Source organism: Theobroma umbraticum, unplaced genomic scaffold, assembly GCF_002168275.2.
Source record: "Theobroma umbraticum cultivar Fairchild unplaced genomic scaffold, ASM216827v3 scaffold_31.0, whole genome shotgun sequence".
Classification (NCBI taxonomy): Eukaryota; Viridiplantae; Streptophyta; class Magnoliopsida; order Malvales; family Malvaceae; genus Theobroma; species Theobroma umbraticum.
This window is the reverse complement of record NW_018397283.1, coordinates 790345-804701: the sequence shown is the minus strand read 5'-3', so window position 1 is coordinate 804701 and position 14357 is coordinate 790345. Positions and strand designations below refer to the sequence as shown.

The 14357-nt window shown below is 35.6% G+C and overlaps 2 protein-coding genes across 3 annotated transcripts; both read left to right on the top strand.

Annotated features, from left to right (window-relative positions):
- Positions 1-78: 78 nt before the first annotated feature.
- On the top strand, positions 79-5942 carry SUT2 (sucrose transporter 2). 2 transcript variants are annotated; one of them, XM_089785604.1, is made up of 14 exons: positions 79-640; positions 1391-1456; positions 2005-2103; positions 2184-2248; positions 2350-2434; positions 2523-2556; positions 2713-2812; positions 2938-3013; positions 3544-3909; positions 4076-4219; positions 4366-4599; positions 4695-4758; positions 4846-4889; positions 5242-5942. In XM_089785604.1, exons 1-14 carry the CDS (start codon positions 335-337, stop codon positions 5407-5409), a joined length of 1851 nt encoding a protein of 616 aa, XP_089641730.1. In that variant the 5' UTR covers positions 79-334; the 3' UTR covers positions 5410-5942. The 2 variants fall into 2 exon arrangements, with proteins under 2 accessions (XP_089641730.1, XP_021299634.1); XM_021443959.2 differs by having other exon boundaries at positions 568-640; positions 2209-2248.
- A 5695-nt stretch (positions 5943-11637) lies between these two features.
- On the top strand, positions 11638-13949 carry LOC110428347 (homeobox-leucine zipper protein ATHB-23-like). The gene is given in 4 exon segments (XM_021444160.2): positions 11638-12055; positions 12151-12527; positions 13079-13399; positions 13401-13949. Coding segments are annotated over 4 exon segments (957 nt in total). The 5' UTR covers positions 11638-11928; the 3' UTR covers positions 13533-13949.
- The last annotated feature ends 408 nt before the right edge of the window (positions 13950-14357 follow it).

Here is a 14357-nt window from a genome sequence, read left to right as displayed (position 1 = left end):
GTATGACCGGTCAAAACAAGAAAACGGACTCAGCATCTAAAGATCTTCGAAACGCATCCGCATGTTTCTTGAGGCAGATGCGACGTACCGAACAACACAACCAGAAATTCGAGCGAGGCCGGTCAAGTCTTTTGTAATCTAGCAAAGGCTCGTCTCTCTTCCACACCCGCCCAAATTTGATCTGGTTGGATTTTCCTTTTCTCTAACCCTAACAATCAGAACCAGATTTAAAAAAAAAAGAGAGATTCTCATTTTTTAGTCAAAAATTTTTTAATGTGAAGGTTTAAATTGAGTCAGCTCGTGAAGGATAATCAGCGACTGAGTCAAAGAGGCCATGGCAGGAACTAGTGACTCAGTGTCGATCAGGGTTCCGTACAGGAAATTAAAGAAGCAATCGGAGGTTGAAATGATCGGTGAGCCTCATCATCGGATCGAGCTAAATTCGTCTCCGAACTTTCCTTCAACTTCTTCCTCGTCTCCTTCGGCGAGGATTCCCAATGGAAACTCTAACGTATCGTCGCCGATCGGCGTCAGATCTAAGGATTGTAGCTTGATGACTCTAGTTCTTAGTTGTACTGTCGCTGCTGGGGTTCAATTCGGTTGGGCTTTGCAACTATCGCTCCTGACGCCTTACATTCAGGTTCCTGCAATGCTTTTCTCTTTTTAGACTTGTAATTTGACCTTAGTTTAATTAAAATTTAACAAAAAAAATCACGTTCATGATTATGGATATGTTGAAATTTGAATATGATGCCATGTGTCTTAATTAAAATTTTGGTGTTCGCTGTTTATTATTTTTAGGAAATTAAAAAAATCACAGCACGGTGTAATTTTGTTGGCATTCCTGAATCACTTAACAAATAGTCATCTGAATACTTTTTGAGCATTGCTTAATTATTAATTTGGTTAATTTTCATGGATTTTGGAAAGAATTTAGGGTGTATTTACAAGTTGGAAAAGATAGATCATGGTGTTGAGAGACAAATATTTATTTGTTATTCTTTTCAAGAAATTCTTCTAATAATTTGTAGCATCTTTAACAATATCATAAAAGGTGGTCCTTTCAGAATTTGAAAAAAATAAAAATAAAAATATGGAGGGTGGTACCAGGTAGATAGCTGATTCTTTCTACATGTTGATTATTGACATGCAGGTGTGTTTGCGAGAGAGAGAAGAATATTATGTCCATGTTTCGAAGAACATTTTTGGATCATAAATTCTCGAAATCTTTTATCAAAATGCTTGTGCAACTGTATCTCTTTATTTGTTGTGTTGCTCATGTTTTTATTTGTATTTTATTTTATTTTCCTTAGCCTTGATTTCTTCTCCAGTGGTCTGAGCTTCTCTTGAGCTTATGATGCTTTCCCTTTTATTTCACTGATTCATGCAGACACTTGGAATAGGGCATGCTTTTTCTTCATTTATTTGGCTCTGCGGTCCGATAACTGGTCTTGTGGTAGGTGATGGAAACCATGTTACATATAACTTTATATTTATGGCTCTTTTCATTATTATGGAATCCTTATGGGTGTAACTGGATTTTTTAATTTGGTACCTTGATAAATCTGATATAGCAGCTTGTGCTGCATTTGGAACTGAATTTAGTTACTCATAAAAAGGCCGGGGCTGGGTATTATGTTTTGTAGGCCCTTATAGAAAGGGGGGGGAATGGGTGTACCCTAGAAGATTTAATTATCTGATTGCATAATAGTGCATTACTTTGTTTATTCAAAGTTTCATTTCCTCCCTTCATACCCCAGGGATCATGTGGTATTTTTATCCACGGAGGCAGTTGATCTGCTTAATGTTCTCTCTCTCTCTCTCTCCATGTGTGTGTGTGGGTATGTGCAAATTAGGAGGCAGAGATGTTTGTGATTGCAATGCTTCTTGGCTATAGATGTGGTGGTTCATAATAGATGTAAACGACTACAGCTAAAAGAAATCAGAGAAATAATTCCTATTTGTATCTATGATTTAGTGGGTTGCTCTGCATTTTGATCTTAGGTTCAACCTTGTGTTGGTATTTGGAGTGATAAATGTACTTCAAAATATGGAAGGAGACGGCCTTTTATCCTTGCTGGGTCGCTAATGATCTCTGTTGCTGTAAGCATCTAAGAACATGTTAAATAATTCACTCTTACATTCGGCCTTATATACCTGCTAAACTAAGTTTTGCAATTTAGGTGATAATAATCGGGTTTTCTGCAGACGTTGGATACCAATTAGGTGATACAAAGGAGCATTGCAGGTTTCATTTCTGCTTTTGATTCCTTCTCTTCTCTTATACCCCCTCCCACCCCAAGAAAAAAAATTAAAAAATAGATTGACTGAATAATATATGCAATGCAGTACATTTAAAGGTACGCGAACAAAGGCAGCCTTTGTCTTTGTTATTGGGTTCTGGATGTTGGATCTTGCTAACAATACAGTGCAGGTAAGCCTTCCATGGCAATTATTTTGCTGTTTTCTGTTGGCCCTTGTAAATGTATGTAAGCTAAATAATAGAAATTTTATTTTTTTAGGGACCAGCTCGTGCCCTTTTGGCTGATCTATCAGGTGAACTCCTTTGTTCTTAAGAAAAATGGCAAAAATTTTATTCTATACGTAGTAACTTTGTGATGTTTAGGTTTGATGCCTTTTCATTTACGATGTCCTAATACCACACATGCTTGAATACCGTGCTTGACAAGATGCTGCATGGCTATGTTTTAGGTCCTGATCAACACAATTCTGCAAATGCTATCTTTTGTCTATGGATGGCTGTTGGAAATATCTTGGGATTTTCGGCTGGTGCTAGTGGGGGTTGGCACAGGTGAAAATTTTTTCATGTGTTTTTATTGTGATGAAACAAACATTTTGGGACATATGTTTTACAGTTATTTGTTTCGTTGTTTACTGCATTTTGATATTGATCTATTACAAATTATCTTGAAACAGATGGTTTCCTTTCTTGATGAGTAGAGCTTGCTGTGAAGCCTGTGCCAATCTTAAAGCAGCATTTCTTGCTGCTGTGGTAAGTGTCATTATCCATTGAAGTTTCACACTGATAAAGCATTCGAGGATGTTAAACTCAAATTCTCCTCCTAACTGTTACTTCTGTACGTTTGATTTGTCAATTTATGGCTTGAATTATGGTATGTCACTTTGACATACTTAGTGTATATTCAAATAAAGTGTGTAAAGAAAATGAGCATGGCATTTACTGAGATTTTGATTGAAATTGTTGATCTGAAATACCTTATGCATTGCATATGTTGTGTGGACCATTCTTTGCTTTTATTATTGTCCTGCCTAAGAAAATCATTTTCTTTCTTGTTGGGCCATATATTCTGATGAGGTGACCTAGAATTAGTTGTTTCTGCTACTGTCTGAGATTAACTATGAAGACTTGTAGTATAGCTTCTCTAAACTTTGACTGCCTTTTCAATAGTTAGTTACTGTGTGTGAAGGCCAAGTTTGTGCGTTTTGTGGTCAGATGCATTTTCTAACATATTTTTTTGGATGCCATCCTGTATATGTTGAAAATTTGTTTGGCATGTGCAGGTGTTTCTCTCATTTTGTACTGTTGTTACTATATGTTTTGCTAAGGAGGTTCCACTTTCACCACCAGCAAATCAGCCAACTCGTTTATCAGATTCTGCTCCTTTCTTGGATGATTCCACAGAAAATGGCTTTCAACACTCAAAATCAAAAGCTGATGTGTCGATTGTTGCCAATGCTAATAGGACCAATGCTGAAAATGGATATGAACAAGTGTCAAACTCCAAGTATGCTGACTCAAAAGATACAAATGTTAAAGGTGAAGTTTTCAATGATGGGCCTGGAGCCGTACTGGTCAACTTATTGACCAGTTTAAGACATTTACCACCTGCAATGCACTCAGTGCTTATCGTTATGGCTCTCAATTGGGTAAGTCTCAACATTCTTATCCCTATACTTTGATTCCTTGAAATTGGCCTTGAGCCAATTATCTGTTCATAGATATTAGACAGTTAAGGACTGTTAACATTTTCTTCTGATGGTTGGCTACAACCCATGGTTATTGTTTTCATGTGTATTTGGGTCTTATTTTCAGCTGTCCTGGTTCCCGTTCTTTCTATTTGATACGGATTGGATGGGAAGAGAAGTATATCATGGAGATCCAAACGGGAATGCTTCCAAAATAAAGTTGTATGATCAAGGTGTCAGAGAAGGTGCATTTGGTTTGCTATTAAATTCTGTAAGAACTCAAAATTGAGCACCCATTGCTAGTCTTTCTTAGATTTTCATTTTTTCTCCATCAACTGAAGTTAATGTGAAGGTATTATTCCTATTTCTTTTTTATTAATTTCAGTAGTTGTTATATTCTGTTAATTTTTTGTGTAGGTTGTTCTGGGTGTTAGTTCTTTCTTTATTGACCCAATGTGTCAGCGGCTGGGGTCAAGACTTGTTTGGGCAATGAGCAACTATACTGTGTTTGCCTGTATGGCAGTCACAGCTATCATTAGTTTGGTTTCTGTCAGAGGATATTCTCAAGGGATTGAACATGTAATTGGAGGAAGTGCAGCAATCAGGATTGCAGCCTTGGTTGTATTTGCTCTTCTTGGCTTTCCTCTAGCTGTATGTATCAAATGACTTGCAGAAAATTTCTATATCCTTAAGTTTTGTTAAAAAAAGGTACTTATTTTCACACATTAATTGTTCTGTTCTTGCAGATTACCTATACTGTTCCATTTTCTGTTACTGCAGAGTTGACTGCTGATTCTGGTGGTGGCCAAGGTTTATATTACAATTATCTTCTCTAGCATCTGCTTTATACAGTTGCCAAATTTGGCAAAATTGTAATAATTTGTAATGTTTGTGCAGGATTGGCAATTGGAGTTTTGAACCTCGCGATTGTTATTCCACAGGTACAAAAATTGGATTCTTTGTCGCATTTAATTTTACCTTATACTATTTTAGAAGAAAATTTTCTTACAATTTGAGAAGAAAGGTTTCACCTTTCATGGTTTATTAGATGAACTTCATTTTGAGCTCCAAATATATAAGTATTTTAGGTACCTTGTACCTAACAAAGTTTGTACTTGGGTAATTTTTTAGGCATGTAAGTAAAATGTTGATTATATTGTAAATTCAATGAAAAAGTGTTATCTTTTGTCCTTTTCTCAACTATCTGGTCATATGCACTTGCAATAATTTATTCTCAAATGTTTTAGTCAAATTTAGTTAATGCCGAATTTAATGCATTTTTGGTTTCAACAGATGATTGTATCTCTCGGTGCGGGTCCATGGGATGCTCTATTTGGTGGAGGAAATATACCAGCCTTTATTTTGGCTTCCTTCTGTGCCCTGGCTGCAGGGGTTATTGCAACTCTCAAGCTGCCTGATCTGTCAAGTTCCTTCAAGTCATCTGGTTTTCATTTTGGCTAATGACCTAAATTGCCTTAATAAGATGACAACCACTCTGTATATGAGCTTGGCAACCATGGAAATGCTCTCATTTGCTTTTGGAGGATGGATCCACTATCATTCGTACGTATAATTTTCATATCAAAAGATATGCCTATTACATATCCAAATTCATTCATTTTTTTCCCCACTTCGTGGGTACATGTACCGTATGTAGAGTGTAAATTGCCAATTATACTATATTGAAAAGAATATACATGCACAGGATGATTAGTGTCTGTTTCAATTTTGAAAGCTCTAATTATCGTAATTCTCACATTATAAAGATTATTTTGCTAAGTTCTCATTTGCCATGGTCATTTTCTATTTTATAGATTTGTAGCTGATATAATGTTTATAGGTCCCCATTACCATCAAGCATTTGCCATTTATGATGTTTGTGGATGATTTAGCAGCATTTATATATAGATTGATTGGTGCTGTGCCTGTTGTCCCTGGATTCGTTGTCATGACGTTACTCTCTTGCGCATCTGTTTTGCTTCATAGTTAGCTGTAGCTCTTCTTTCTTTCTAAAGTGCACGGTATGCAGCAGCTATTTCGGGCCTGGCATTTTGTCGATGGCATGTGATGATGTGCAGACCTGAGATTGATACCTTACAGAAAAACCCTGGCTTGATGCTGTAAGGGTGGAATGTCTTTTTCGTGACTGCCAGTTAACTCTGACCCGGTTTCTAGACACACGTCCTTGAACATCGTTTGGTGCACACTTCGCATTTGATTGCTTGTAACTTATAACTACATTCCTTCTATATCTGTTGCAGGAATTCTTTGATAAGCCATACGGTGTGCTCTTCTACTCTCTCTTTGAAATGTTTAAGCTATTTTCATGCCTGAAATTACTAGAAAAATGATTTTAGAGCTTCCAATCGAGATCTGGAATGCATATGGCCAGTTTCCAAACTAAAATAGCTTTAAATTATATATATATATATATTTATATTATAAGAATGGCTTGGGATCGTAAAGAAAGGGTGGTATAAAAATAGACGCCAGTAATAGAAAACTAGTATTGTTTCTGGAAAGAAGAACGTCGAGTCATAGAAATAGATGCGAGCTCTCTCTCACGGTTGGTGGGTCAATTCTTAATCCTCAATTCCATGCTTTGGGCTTTTAAAAAATGATCCTGCTCCTCTCAACCTCACTATGCAAATTGGTATATGGATTAGTATACAATGCAAAATGCACTGTATTGTGAAAAATATATATATATATATAAATATTTTATATATTTTGTATATAATATGGACAATTTATGACAAGAAAAGTCCAGCCATTACAAAATATTTCTCATTTTAAAAAATTTTTTATATATTTTCTCTCTCTCTATATCTATAATAATATTTTATTCTGATTTGTGACGAGTTCGAGAAGTACGCAGTTTGATAATCATGTCTGGAGAGGAAAAGATAAGGATGGCCACGACGGAAAATATTGTTCTTATTAGATTTTTATGGAATTAAAAAAAATTGATGTAAAATATTAAAAAATATATAATAATTTTGAGGCATTTAAAAATATAATTAAAAGAAAATGAGGGAATAAATGATAAAATCAATAATCCGGAGCAGTGGTTGGCAAATCGCTGTCAAATTGCAATATCCAAAATTTAGAGGAAAGAAAGAATAAAATTAAAATAAAAGAAAATGAAAAAGGAAATCACCCGAAAGGAGAAACAGAGGGGGCCGGTGACGTCAAGCAAAGATTAGCACATGGGATTGCAAGCTGCCCACCCTCCCCCCCCAAGAAGAAGGAAGATGGCATGGTGAAAAGTGGAAGGTTCAGCTCTTCTGTTTTACTTTTTTAATTCTTTTTTTAAATATAATTATTTTTATTATTATACATAAAATAAAGTAGTAAGTTAAAAGAAAAAAAAGGAAAAAAAATGTGGGATAACAAGTTGAGAACATGGATCCAACCCCATGGAAATGGGGTAGAGGGGAGCTTCCAACTAATAAAGTCATGTGAAAGGCAGTGAGAGAGTGGCCTTGGCTTGTCTTTTGGCCAATGTTATTTTTTTCTAAAAAAAAAAAGCAGTATTTTGATGGGACCCAGAGGGACCTACTGGGACCAACATGGGACCCTACCATCAACGAATATGCAGATTGGTGGGTCCCAATCCCCATTTTCCACTGCTTTCCTCTTTACATACATCCCCAGCTGTTACAATAAAGCAGCTAATCATTTTTCCAATCAAAAAAAACACACTCTAGACAAAAAAACCCATAGAAGCCTTTCCCTTCACCCCCATGCATGCACTACATGTTCCTATTTGCATATCACCAAAAATCTATGGCCCTGAAACCTAACCTCTTTTGCTTTTCTGGTTTCATAAACTTTTATCAAAAGTTGGGTTTCATTAACTTTGTAGGTTATCTTTTCTTTTCTTCTTCTTGTTTAATACATATTTGGAAGAGTAAATAATTCTTGATGTTTATGTCACCATATATGTTAAAATGATTATATCATCATTATACAGTTTGATTACGATACTCTTAATAATACAATTACATTACGATACTATTAACTATGTATATATATAATATTCAGAATGTAAAATCCTTCTTATAGTGACAATATAAATACTATTTATATTTATGTCATGTTAATATGGAATTAAATTTGAAAAAAAAACTCTAAAATCTTTGTCTCACATCAAGTTAATCCTTTTATCATAAGATTGGACTTGTGTATATAAGTCAAGATTGGTTATGAGTATTAATGAAAACAATGGTAATCAACTCAATTGCTTATATTATTATGCAATAAGTGCAAATTGACAATCAATGGTAGTATATTTGGCATTGAAACTTCAAGTAAAATATTTCCCAACATTTTTATTTTTATTATTTTTTTGTGTTTGCCTAGATTTCCTAGATGAGCATCAATTAACATATATATAGTTGAAGAAAATTGAATATAGAAAATTTAATTAAATCTATACATGATGAGATTTAAATTAGTATTCGATCAAAATATTTCACCGTAACATTTAAATAAAATTTATATAATCAGAACTGCAATAACTTAATTGAATGTAATCGATGTTGTCTAGGGTTTAAGGCATGTTTTACATGAGTACTATTGTGGGGGGGACCTTGTTAACAGAAAAAGAAAAGAAGAAAGAAGTTAAACTTGGTGAGTGAATGACACTAGCATCTTTATCTTTTCTTTTCTTTTTTCTCAACGTCAAGATCAAACCTTTCAATTCTAAGCTTCAATCGCTTGAAAGACTAAGTGGAAAAATTGGCAGCCTCATCTATGAATTTTGTGGCAGTGTATGCTTGTGGCTAAGTTTTACCTCTTTTGGGGCCAGATGTTGGATACTTCATTCCTTTCATGGGTCCTATCTGTCCCATTTTTCTTTCCTAGCTGTGACAAACAATCAAAGCGGGGGAAAAAAGGGTCAGAACAATTCAAAAGAAAAACAGTGAAAACTTGAGTAAATCCACCCCTGAATAGAATGGCAATATGCTTTCAATATTCTGCATGCAGATGGGCAAATTTTTTACAGTTTATTTTACATCTTTACATCCTTCTGCAATGATCACAAAGGCAGAAAATTTACTTCAATGGTACTTTCAGGTTCAGATTTTTCTTTTAGGGTCATCAGCTGGTAAAAGATTGTAGTAATTCTCTGTAGCACTGATAGATTCTGTTTTGGGCTAGAATGGGTTAAAAACTTTGTGGGTTGCAGGCCTTTGCAGAAAGACAAGTTCCTTTTTTTTCACTTTCTGTTCATGACCCCATTATTGGTGTTGTACTGTGGTCAAGGGAGAAATTCACTGTATGGGTATTTTTATTTACCCCTTTCCATTGTCCTTTTTAAAAACTTTGGTAACTAAATAGTTTTTTTTTTTGTTTTTAACTTTTATGAATAGCATGTTAGATTCTTCCAAGTAGACATGTTCCATGTTTGAGCAACAGAAAAAAAGGGTTTCTTTCTTTTCTTATAGTAAAATCATTTGAAAAGATCATATGTACTTTCATCAAATGCAATCACCTTGATTCTAAACAAATTCAATTTAAGCTCTTTTACTCTTCGGGGCTAGGGTATGTATATAGTTAACATGTTAGCTTCATAAAGGTCTGTTTTAGCTAGTTCAGAATTACAGATTCAATGAATATTGTCAACATGCAAAGGAAACAATGAACTGTAAAATCATATATATGTATATGTATATATTGTTTGGGTTTCTGTTCAAGGGAGAGAAGGGGGTCGGTGAATAGTTGATGATCGTGGTAGGAGCCATAAATGGAAGCTAAGCAAAAGAATAATTATAAAACCAGAAAACAGAAAAGCGAGCCAGAGAAAGCAAAACTATTACGCAACAGTATCTTCAGATGTAAGTCCAACAGTTCAGTAAGGTTAAAAAAATGAAGGATCGGAGAGAACATTCGAGCAAAGTCATACGATTTTTTTGAAAGGGGAGGGGGGGACAGTCTTGTGACGGTATGAAAACAACATATTTGACTTTTTCTGGTAGGTTATGATCATATAAAGCGGTGATATCTGAAAGATGAGCAGTAGAAGTATGTATGAAAGTTTTGATGATGGGGGAGGGGGGTAAAAAGAAGAAATTCTCCAGCAGATTTGGATGCAAAAGAAGTTGAAAAAAGTTGGTTTTCTAAAAGGGGATGACCCGCCTCTTAAATCCAAATCCAACTCCCTGGAACAAGAAATGATAAGTGGAAGCATCTATGTCTAATCAGAAACCTGTATGAGTTTGTTAAGTTTAGGGGAAGTTCAGATTTCGCATTTGATCATCATGCAGAAGAATCTTGCTTTAGCATGGTTTTACAGGCGAGATTTTTTCCTTTCTTCTTTTTTATATAAAAATAAATAAATAAATAGAATGACGTTCAGAGGGGGAAAAATAGAGGATAGGACATGAGCTGTGAGTGCATGAGTCATATGATGGTGTGGCAGAAGAGAGAGGAGCAGTGGGATAGAGATGGACAGATGGGGCTCAAAGACAAAAAAGACCAGCTCTTGTAGGGTTCCTAGCAACAGGAGTTCTGCTTGGGCTTTTCAAACCCACCTCCTCTCTCTCTCTCTCTCTCTCTCTCTTTCTTTCAAATACGAACAGAGCCATTTGCACAGAGGACTGAAACTGATGAAAGGATAATGGATGGGAAAGAGGCTTGGTCCTAATGCACGATACCTGTTGGTGGGTTAGGTAGCAACCCCTGCCCCCCTCATTGGACCCATCCCTAGATTCCTGCCTCTTCTCTCTCTCTCCCCCCTCAAATGCAATACCCTGTAGACCCTAAAGATACATCCAACTCATCTCTCTTTTCTCTTAAGTAACCTTTCTTTTCTTCACAGAACCAAGACAACATAAAATATCACCCACATCACAAAATTTCCTTTCTCTCAAGAAAACCCTACACTCTTTTCACCCATCTGATCACACTCGGGGGTTTTCTTAATTTGTTTTAAGGTACATGTTAATCAATGCATAGTGGCACCGGCTGAGGTAATATGAATTCTATGAAAATAGTGTATTAAATACAAAAAAATCTTATTCTTAACTATTTTTTTATTTTAATAATCATAATATAATTTTTTCTTCTTTAAAAGTCACCCACTTCACATTGAAGGGGAATATTATAATATGAAGTGTACATTGTCTATCCTTTTAGCTATATGGAATCAACCTTCTTGAAAAGTGCTTGCTTCCCATCCTGAAAATTTTATTTATGTCTAAAGACAACTGTCTTTATTGAGAAAACACCACTATTTGTCTCTCAAGTGTGGAAAAAGACTAATACAATGAAAATGACCTTAAATTATTGGACTTGGATTGGAATTACTCGCATCAAATGTTCTTTAGGAGTCGCCACATTACCAGGTTTAGTTTATTAGGCTTTTTCTTCAATTTGTTTTTCCAATTTTCCCATTCAATTTTGTAACTATATGTCAAACAGTTCCAATTATTCAAACAAAATTTCATGAAATGTTATTTATTGTTAATCAATTTTTCTTTTTTCTTTTTTTTAAAAAAACCCTTTTTTTTTGTTAATAAAATAAATCCTTCCTCATATAAAGAGAAGTGGAACTATAGAGAGTCATCATGTATCTCTTTTTTTCTCTCCCTCTCTCAGAATAGATATATATATATATATATATATTTGCTCAGCAATTCAAATAGATATATATATATATATATATATATATATATATAGTATAAAGGAAAAAGTAGTTTCTTCCTAGAAGTTGATAAGGTATATAAGCTATCTATTTTACACAAATCTCTGCATCACCTTCCAATTCAAGAAATTCTTAATATTTTCCTTATAGTCTGATATATCAAAATCTCTCTTTTGCTTTTCTTAAAATTAAAACTCTGTGTCTTACTCCCAGGATCTGCTGCATATCCTTTCTTTTTCTTTTGAACATGACAGCCATCAGAGTATGAATAGAGAGTTTTCTTGATATTATATCATATCGGAGGATTGTTAAGAAAAATCTGCTGGGTCATGTCTTGCAATGGGATGGCTTTCTTCCAAGCAAATTTCATGCTTCAAACTCCCCATGAGGAAGACCATCAACCCCCCACTGCTATCAATCAACTGCTACCTTCATGCACACCCCAAGACTTTCATGGTATGTATCTTTCTTTTCTCTCTCTGATCTCTCTACTTTCTCTGGGAGAAAAGGGTTTGTTTATCACTTTATCTAATCTATGATGGGTGTTATAGGTGTTGCATCATTTCTAGGGAAGAGATCAATGTCATTTTCAGGGATAGATGTGTGTGAAGAAGCAAATGGGGAGGATGATTTATCAGATGATGGTTCACAGGCAGGAGAAAAGAAGAGGAGGCTTAACATGGAACAGGTAAAGACTCTTGAGAAGAACTTCGAGTTGGGTAACAAGCTTGAACCTGAGAGAAAAATGCAGCTTGCTAGGGCTCTTGGTTTGCAACCAAGGCAGATTGCTATTTGGTTTCAAAACAGGAGAGCTAGGTGGAAAACCAAGCAACTAGAGAAAGACTATGATCTCCTTAAGAGACAGTACGAAGCAATCAAAGCAGATAATGATGCACTCCAAGCTCAGAACCAAAAGCTTCATGCAGAGGTAATCTTAAGTAATGATTTCCCTTTTTCATTATCCTTTCTGGGTTTTCTTTTTTCGTTTTTTTCTCTCATCAATAAGTCTTTGTTTTATGTAAAAGAAAAACTTCAAAGTTTTCTATTGCATTAATCGAGTATGATGTTGCATAATTGAGTTTGAAGATTATGATCTCTTCTTCTCTATTAATCAAGCTTGATTGACTTTCCATGGGATCATGATTTTTCAGAACAATATTTTCTGCCAGTACTTTCTGGAACCAATTGGCTTTGAACATCATCTTTTTCTTTGTCGCATGTTTGCTTTTTGATCATGATGGGTTGGTTAATCAAAGATTCAAGGTCAGGGTCATCATGACCATGAATGAGAGATCTTTCTTACAAGCAACCATAAACCTGACGAGGATCCCATTATTTTATTCTGAAGCTGACAGAATCAAATTTTCAATTCCAACCCTTTCAAATCGACAGGAGCTAAGGGAATATTAGGTTATACTTAGTACTCTTGTGTAACATGCTTCATGTTTGATTGGGTCAAATCAAATTTGTGGGTTGCAGATAATGGCGCTGAAAAGCAGAGAACCAACTGAATCCATCAATCTCAATAAAGAAACTGAAGGTTCTTGCAGTAACAGAAGTGAAAACAGCTCAGATATCAAGTTGGATATCTCAAGGACGCCAGCAATCGACAGCCCTCTATCCACTCACCCAACGAGCAGAACCCTCTTCCCAACATCAGTGAGGCCGACAGGAACCGTCGCCCAACTATTCCAAAACGCTTCATCAAGGCCAGACCTTCAACCCCAAAAGATGGATCAAATCCAAATGGTTAAAGAGGAAAGCCTCAGCAACATGTTCTGCACTATAGAGGATCAATCCGGGTTTTGGCCATGGCTTGAGTAACAACATTTCAATGGATTATTTTGGAACTCATTATCATGATCATCATCACGGTGTCCAGAATTTGGAAAGAGTTGCCCCCATTTCCTCCAAGTTACAACAAGCTTTTTGATATGGTGTATTAGAGTAAAACTATATCAAGTGAAGAACCGCATCATGGAGGGGCATGAAGAGATCTTTAATGGAGGAAATAAGAAGAAATATGTCTTTGGGTTATATAACATAAATAAATATATATATATGTCAGGTTTCCTAGGCTTGAGAGAGAGCGAGAGAGAGATGAGATGTTTGCTTAGGTTGGATCATGCGAGAAGAATTTCCAAAGTTTAAATTATGATTTGCTAGTGATGGCTAGTTGGTTCGCAGCTCTCTAGCTAGCATGGGCCATGAAAAAAAATAAAAAAGGGGATTCTCTCTCGCTACATATTTTATTATTCTTTCTTTTTCTTTTCCTTTTTTCTTTCTTGCTTTGGAATCATGTCTTTTGTACTGTTGAAGAAAAAAATGGTTGCCGAGTGCATTGAAGAGAGTCATTGTGATGATTTCTTTTTTGCTGATTTTCATCATTCAGAACTGAAAGGTAAACAAAATCTACTCGAAGTTAATAAATTATTCCATCCTTCCTTTGTAAACTTGGAGAGAAGAGGAGAGAGTATCCAACACACATTCCAAGAGGAGAAGATGACAAACAGATGAAGAGCAGAAGAAAACAAGGAGAGTTGGAAATGGTCATTCTCGTGAAGGGGACGTTGGCAATCTTGCGCTGACAAACAAGGAATGGCATCAAAAGCCAATGTACCCACCTTTTGGCACTAGGCAGAGGGTCTTACTACACTCACTGCACCCCCTCCTTTAATCTTTCGATTGCAGAAGAAAATTCATGTGACCCACTGTCACCCACTCCCAAGCAACCAACACAGTCCTCTTTTTTGCCCCA